Source organism: Myzus persicae, unplaced genomic scaffold (assembly GCF_001856785.1).
Source record: "Myzus persicae strain clone G006 unplaced genomic scaffold, MPER_G0061.0, whole genome shotgun sequence".
Lineage (NCBI taxonomy): Eukaryota > Metazoa > Arthropoda > Insecta > Hemiptera > Aphididae > Myzus > Myzus persicae.
In genome coordinates, this window is record NW_019102023.1 from 405,608 (window position 1) to 414,266 (window position 8,659).

General features: G+C 29.2%; 1 protein-coding gene across 2 annotated transcripts; it reads right to left on the bottom strand.

Annotated features, from left to right (window-relative positions):
- Positions 1 to 3,601: 3,601 nt before the first annotated feature.
- Positions 3,602 to 8,507, bottom strand: LOC111031023 (integrator complex subunit 5). Of its 2 annotated transcripts, none has more exons than XM_022310803.1 (15): positions 7,778 to 7,843; positions 7,423 to 7,644; positions 7,092 to 7,260; positions 6,836 to 7,006; positions 6,616 to 6,752; positions 6,437 to 6,529; positions 6,241 to 6,367; positions 5,830 to 6,039; positions 5,597 to 5,755; positions 5,335 to 5,536; positions 5,002 to 5,255; positions 4,720 to 4,940; positions 4,370 to 4,645; positions 3,992 to 4,297; positions 3,602 to 3,922 (listed from the first exon to the last, which is right to left on the bottom strand). In XM_022310803.1, the coding sequence occupies exons 1-15, from the start codon at positions 7,778 to 7,780 to the stop codon at positions 3,689 to 3,691; spliced, it is 2,784 nt and encodes a 927-aa protein (XP_022166495.1). In that variant the 5' UTR covers positions 7,781 to 7,843; the 3' UTR covers positions 3,602 to 3,688. The 2 variants fall into 2 exon arrangements, with proteins under 2 accessions (XP_022166495.1, XP_022166496.1); XM_022310804.1 differs by lacking the exon at positions 7,778 to 7,843 and adding an exon at positions 8,282 to 8,507 and having other exon boundaries at positions 3,689 to 3,922.
- Between the last annotated feature and the right edge of the window lie 152 nt (positions 8,508 to 8,659).

Consider the following 8,659-nt stretch of genomic DNA (forward strand, 5'->3'; position numbering starts at 1 on the left):
GATTGTGGGGCACATTGCGCCGGGACAAACTTATAAATAGACACTATAAAACGCCATTACAGGAGAAAATGGTGGAGGGAGAACGTGTATAATATCGTAGGTTTAAAAATAGGATCGATCTAAGAAAAAAATTGGATCACAAAGCTGAACGCAAAATGATAATGTGCATCGTGTACATTACAAATCGTCGGTTAGGTATCCTACTATACCGCTTAAATCAGTTATCAGTTTAAACTACAGTTACAGGCAGGCACTGCGTCAGAATCTTTTCCATAGAAAGGCCTATAAACGCCCTTATGGACAATTTATAATATTTTTGGGAGGGTGAAACAATTTTTCTACATTTAAAAGCCAAATTTTTATAACTTGCATATTATGACATGTACAGAGTGTACAGGAAGACCTGACAAATGAAATAACTTTTGTTCAAATCAATATTTTTTTTTGTCTAGATTATTTACTGATTCGTGAGCTACATGTATAATATAACACTTCTTAAACTTATTTCTAATACTGAAAATTAAAAAGATCAACTTAAGTTAACAAAAATAATGAGATAACAAAAAAAATGTTTTCGATTGATCGAAACTTTATTTTATATGTAGGTACAACTAGGAATAAACTAACAAGTTCTTACCCAATAACAATAGAAATGAGTAACATTTTAAAAATGAAGATGGAAATATGTATTATTCCATTAGAGATATTCAGTTAGTAGTCCCATGTTTTATCTATATTATTAATTACTAGCTAATCCCGTGCACTTCGTTGCCCATTAAAAATACCAACTCAATACGAGACTCTTGTGGTGACTGGTGATGCAAACGGTATTCGGAAAATAAATCCCCAGAAAAAAAAAATCCCCGGAAAAAAAATCCCCAAAGTTTGCTTTGTAAGGTTTGCAAAATTTACTTTGGGAAATTTTTGACAGCTGTGACTCTGTGAGTAATAACATACTCAAGAGAACTGATTACCTTTTTATTATATAGGTAAATAGATATTATTTTTATTTTATACGCTATGTGATTTGTTCATTATTATCATAATTATTTTTAATTTTTGCGTAATCTAGCTGTGTGATCAAGATAATATTATAATAGTTATCATTCAAATTTTATATTTTTTTAAATTATCGTATATTATTATTATTATTATTTTAGAACAGCTAGGTATATCTTGGGGGATTTTTTTTCCGGGGGTTTTATTTCCTGTGGATTTATTTTCCGGGGATTTTTTATCCGGGGGTTTTTATTCCGAGGATTTTTTTTCCGGGGATTTTTTTTCCTAGATTCGATGCGAACAGTATGTTATTGGGTAGGCAATCCACTTATGGTGGATCGCGGACCCCGCTAGATGCATACTCTATAGTCTATATGAATAATATGTCTTAATTTGTAATATTTGTATTTTTTATTTTACTGTGGACACGCTAATGAGCGGCTATAAGTGCAACTCCACCTTGGCATAGACAATGTGCGAAAATTCGATTTGATACATGCTTAAACCTAATCTGCCTGATTCACCAACGGCAACCAAATACATAACACAAAAAAAAATACGAATTTCAACTGCTAAATTAAGAATAGATGAATAGATTGTTTAATTTTATATCTTAGAACAATTCATATCTACGTGCTACGTCAATCAAACACATAATGTGACGGGCAAAAAGGTCAGGTTACAGGTACCTAGCTGGAAATCTGCGGGCCGCCGTGTCGTACAATTTATGTGTAATTAAGGGCTAGGTAAATTGAGTCCAAGATAAGTTTGGTACATTTTGAAAGCGGTAAATTGAGTCCCGGGAAAAAACAGATAGTAGGTAAGTCGAGTCCCGGGAAAAAAATGGTAGTAAGTAAATATTATTTATATAAGGATATAATATTTAGATTAATTAAAGTTATCGACTTTTATTGACTGTGAATGCTTTGGTGTTGTTAAGAGTGTATCGTTGTGGAAAAATATAATTATATAATTGATAATTATTATTTCAAAATCATATACATGCAGTCAATGAATGTCCACAAATCACAAATAAAAATTTTATAGTGTATATTTTTGCATATTCTGATGTTAGTGCATGTTTGCATGCATATTTTTAAATTTAAAATGCATATAAATCGTTTTTCCCGGGGACTCAAATAACCAACTACCTTATTTTTCCCCGGACTCAACTTACCTACTACCTGTTTTTCCCCGGGACTCAATTTACCAAGTTGCCCGATTTACACTTTTATTTGAATTAATAACTAATTTTCCGTGCAACTTTCTTGATTTTTTCTTCCATAAGAAACTTTTCCTAGCAATAACAAATATAACAAGAAAAGAATTATTGAAAACAGTCCAGCCGTTCACGCATGATGCCGTGACCATGGGAAATAGGGATTCTTTTTTACGTACATAATACCTAACTACTTTTAGTGTCTTAAACATATGCTGTCGAGTGTCGATGACTTTTTTGTAGGCATTATCAAATTCCACAACTTTTTCGAGAACTCAATCATATCTCTCTCATCGTTAAGGAAGTGTTTGTAAGAAACGTTTTCGTTCGACTGTTTTTTCTCTGACTTAATGTGCAAATCCGACTACCAAAAAAAAGTTTTCTCAATTATCGGGTTAATATATACCCTACGACACTCACAAATAATGTGGCTTTACATTGGTAAAAAAATTTTCAAAATCGGTTCAGTAGACCCGGAGATTATAAAGAATACATTCTACAGTCATTTATAATCATGGTAGGTACCTAACTTGTGGTTTCAAATTACTTACCAAAATAATTGAACTTTAAATTTTAAGTAATTTGACAAATGGTTTATATATTGTAATAGTTATTAGTTGAATTAATCAGATAATAATATTATATATATTATTTTGTGTATGAGTACAGTTTACATGATCCATATTAGAAAAAGTGTTTTGATTTTCAATTTCAATATTTTTTCTGGTAGCAAAGTAAATCTAGTTAAAACATTTGGGAGATCAAAATTAAGAAATTCCAGTATAGGTATTCTCAAAATAATTGGGAAAAACAGAAAAAGGATGAGGGAAAACTAGAATTCTTACACCAAACCAAAAAACATTTTTTTATCAAATAGTCATATAAAGTAGAACCTCATTAATCCACATTAATTGGGGCTCTCGGTTGTCCAAATTAAAAAAAATAATCTATGAAATTAAACCAAGGTATTATATATTATCAAGGTATATTCTGTACTGAAAAAAAAATGTGTATGATAGATTTAAAAAATACAAAAATTATTTAGCATAGAAGATATAATGAAACATGGTGGGTCTCACAAAATATAAAATAACTAGTTATTACGATTATTTTTTTGATAATACTAAAATACTCATTGTATGTATTATTTAACTATGCTGTTCAGATAAAGCAAAGTCCTGGATAGTGGGATTTGGATTAATTGGATTCTGCTGTACATTCATAAATTAAATAAAGATTTTTCTAATATAATAAATAAAAGTAAATTTGGTGAACCAAAAAAAAATACTTTTTAATAACGGTGGTACTCTTGAAAGTTAAAATTTAAAAAAATATGTTCAATTGTAATCATAGAAAGATGTAAAATATAAAAACTATATATTAAAAAATCATTGACAAGTAAAATAGCTTTTATATAATACAAATGTACACAATGCATAAATAGTTAATTTGATATAATATTGTAATGTATTATGTTTCTATAGACTGTTGTTTATTGTTAGTAAATAGTCTGGCATATAAATCACCAAATTGAGATATATTTTCAATCATAGTGAGCCTTAAGGAATCTGAGTATGGTTTTGGCACAGTGACGGTTGTTGTGTCCCTCCACATACCACCAATATTATTTCGTAAAAATAGAGCTGGTGCTGGAATATGATCTCTAGTGTACGTCCAAACGCAATCCCGTAACACTATCAGTATCTATGATTTCAAACAATATTTTATGCTTCTATGATATAAATAAACATGATAGTAGTGAAAATTATTTACTTGTTGTGGTGTGAGTTCTGGAACAATAATACCCAAGACGTCTAATGGTTTAGGTAAAAGCTGACCTAGTGACATAGTATTTAATAGTTTCACAGTATCATCCAATAATTGTAGATTATCCTTGGACTTTCCCTTAGTATGGTTAACTGCGCCCCAATGATTTATCAAACATGCACAAACTGCTCTTAACAGGACTGAACAATAGCAAAGTGCCGGGCGATGACCGGCCAATATTCCAAGTATTGTCCAGAGGATTGGTTTAGTAGTGATTGTGTGGTAAATATGAACATCTCTTTCAATAGTAACCTAAACAGTAAAAAGTGAAAAATTAGTATTGATTAGGTAAAAATCAAATTTTACAAGTTTTCATTATTTTACTTTTGTAAAATCTTCATCAGGCCAGGGCAAACCATTGTACATTACATCTGGTGATACAAACTGAACAACTAATAGTGCTAGAGATACTACAGTGTCCAATGTTGGTTCAAATGAATAGCATTCATCGGACGAATAACAAGAACGTAAAAATGAAACAAGGCGCTGTTCATTGAATTGTACACTTTTAGCATCAAAAACAGGGGTTTTATATTTTGGATGTAATTCATCTTTGTCAAATTTAATACTTATTTCTTCACCAAACATTAAATTGAATTCCTTTACGATTAAAAACAAACAATATTTATACAATCATTATTCAATTTTCAATTTCAACAATTATAATTGTATACCTGTTGAAGAAATGATCCCATTAATGAAGTTTTTTCAAGCGGCTGAATTATATAGTCATTACGTCGATTATCAGGCATGACAAATAACAATGAAAACGGTTCCTTAAAAACACCATCCAAAATATATTTCATAGCAGCTGTTCTAGCTATTGATGACCGATAACTAACAGTATTAACAAATTTATTCATTCGAAGACATGCTTTCAGCTTAAACATCTCATCTATAATAAAAATGAAAGAATGTTAATTATAACAAAATATGACAAGAAGTTGTAAACAAACCTTTTTCTTTAAAAAGACAAGTGAAGAAATATAATACAGCTGCTTTTACACAGTATAAAACTTTAGGTACAGACATTTCTTTCATGCATAACTTTGCAGCAATTTTAGATAAAATTGATGACAATAAATGAGCAGAATGCATGTCTCCGCTATGACAACATTCAATCATTGATCGACATATCATGTCCAAATGAGATACTACCGCCAGTGAAACACCATATAACGAAATACCCTCGGGTGGATCAGATTCTAAACTGAAATCAAAATTAATTATATAACAGTTAGGTGAACTACTGGCATTATATATAATGCAATAATTATAGTATAATTTACCTCAGTAGAGTATTTAAATTATTCCAAACATTGGATAGAGAAACATCAGTTTTAACCAAAGCGTAAACTAAGCCTCCATCAAAATGAGCCATGTTGACACCAAACGACAGAATTTCTACTAGCGTCTCCAGTTGTGTACTATTTTCACATTCAATTAACATTGTTGCTATATATGGCAACAAACACTCCTGGTCCCTAATAGCTAAAATGAAAAATATTTAAATTATTAAGTATAATTTAGAACCATATTAGGATTACTAACCAATACAACTTAAGAGCCTTGCAGCCGGCTGAGCAACATTTATATTTGTTGACAATAAATATGGTTTGATTGAATGTAAATTTGTTACTAGTGCTTTGACTATTGGAGGGGTAGTGCGGTTTGTTCTCAGTGAATATTCAAGTTCAGCAAGAAACAGTTCTTAACATAAAACACAAATAAGGTTTGAATAAAAAAAATAAATAAATAAGGTAGTAATTATTAATCTCATTTACCAATTAATGTCTGGGCGCCAGTTTTTAGAATTTTTAATTTTGGATCTTCACAATCAATTAATTGAAATATTAAATTTAAAACATGCTTAATTCCTCGATCAGCATTCAACAATACTTGTACCATAATATCCAGCAAACTACATTGTTCATCAAAATATTTTTTCCACTGTGGATATAACGGTAATAATTTATTTAGTACCTCTGGAATGACTGAAACAATTTATTGAATCATTAAAAATCAATAGTAGTATTATGATCCAGAAGTGTAATAGCACATCCAAAAGTATTATATAACAGAAAACAATTTTATTTTGAGCACAACTTTAATGTATTTTAATAATTTTGTGATCATACTAAAATATTAAACCATATCATATTTTTATTTATATAAAGGTATAATTTAACTCTTACTTTGAGTTAAATTTTCACATAACATTGACTTGAGTAATGTTGATGAACACATCGCCATGTGCAAAAGAAAAGGAACTATAGCAGCATTTTCAACAGTCATTTTTTGGTATTCTTCACCAAGACTTAACTATAAACAAAAATTATTTGTTATTTAAATATCATTTTAATATTAAAATTTAATTTACTGTTTACAAACCTTGAATAACTTGAACACAACATCTTTTATGTTGTTGAAGTATGTTATTGAAAGGTGATCAAGAATTCTAATAAAAGAATTTAGCTTTTCAGTCTGGACAAATAAATATTTATATGATGTATTACATAACAATTATGTTAAAATAATATGATATATTGTAATTGATAACAATAACTCACATGTTTGAATTTTTTAGTGGTGCACATCTCTTTAATACCACAAAGTAACATATCCATAATGACCAATGACGGAAAACTATCACCAATTTGAGCTAATACCCATTCAAAACTCGAACTCTTATACCCTAACATGGTTTCTAAAAAAAACAATTATCTATTCAATCATTCATTTTAAGTATAATTATTATGATGGATTAAAAAACATTTTACAAATGCTTACCAATCATGGAATCAACTGAACGTTCTCCCTCTGCTTTCATCATTTTAGCAATTGTCTTGTTATTGATATCTACTAGAATATAAGCAACTGAACACTGAGACCAAAATCGAAGCATATCTCCTAAAGGCATTCTAGCAAATTCATGCATATTGTAATGTTTGGATACTTTTCCTGTGAAATTATAATTACATTTTATTATTTTATATTCACAAACAAAATTATTTTATCAGTAATATACTACATATTTAATATTTACCTAACAACTTATAAGACCAATGCAAAACAACAGGAGCCCAAACCATGTGATCCTCTTCAACTAGCCGCAAAAGAACATCTCTTATATTGGTCACATTTTCAATGATTTCTGGTGCTATGATTGGAGGTTCCAACCTTGATGATGTACTTGAAGATTCAACCCACGATGGCTATAAAAAAATGTTTTTATGAGTTTACTAACAATGTTATTATTACAGAAACATTTTATTTTTTAAGAACTGTTGTCTTGGACAATTCAGATCAACTATTATTTACAATTAACATACTAAACATAATAACTTAATATACATAATAACACCATAACTTAATACCTGCACTTTAAGTTGTTTTAAATACGTAGAAATAGCATAGTCAAAAAATTTTGCATAATACTCAAAAACAGCATCCTGTGCAGCTGGCAGTACTTTGAGTAATTCCATTGCACAAGTAATCTGAGTTGTTTGAACATTGATGAAAGGTTGTTTCGTTTCACTGAGAAACACTGCTAATTTAGCAAACTGATCTTCTTGATGTTTCTTCATCTCCATCATGATCTTATGTATGAAATAAAAGGACATAAAAAATGTGTCACAAATTTAATATAATAATATTATATTTTTATGGAAAATAAAAATCATACAATTTGAATTTATAATAGTAATTCACAAATAATTTAGGTTGATTTACCATCTATAAATTAATGATGTCAGTAATTTTTATAATACAGTGGGTTCCGCTTTATGTGACCACTTTGGTGCAGGTCATTTTGATTCAATAAAACATTTACAACATTTTTTTCATGATTCAATCTTTTTGTACAATGACATATTTATTTAAAATTACATATTTAATGTAACATCAATAATAAATGACACAAGTTCAAGACGCACAAAAATAATTGAATAACATAATAACGTACAACAATATACTGTCATAATAATAATCTCAAAAATAAAATGGGTTTTATAAATTAATCAGTTTGAAAAACCATATAACCTTAAAGATTGTTCATATAGAGATTCAATTATACGGTACTTGGTGATTCTAATAAAAGGTCAATTTAACATTAGTAACATACAATTTGGTTTGGGATTTTCATTTTTGATTATAATAAACAGTTGATTCTATAAACCAGTGATCACATTAAGCGGAACTCACTGTATTTAAACAAATAAAATAACTTTAACTTACTACTTTGAAATACACCGTTCTAATCCATATTATCCTAGTGCATTACAATACTACAAGTCTTAATAGACACAGACTAAATGAATATCTTATATAGGTACATTGTCTTTAACTTTTTTTATAGTTTGAGCAGTTGTGCTATGGAAACAAGTAACTAATAGCATAATTGTTTAATACAATTTGTAATATAATGTTTTTTTAACGAAGATTAAAGACGTATGTTCCGCTAGCAATATTTGATAAGACTGTGCAGGGTTCCCAAAAACGTCTAAAATACACAATATCAGACAATTCAGTCGTTACTCGTTGACCAATAGAGGGCGCAAAAAAACAGAATAACAAAAAATGAACGAAATACTGAACACTAAATTTAAAAAATTA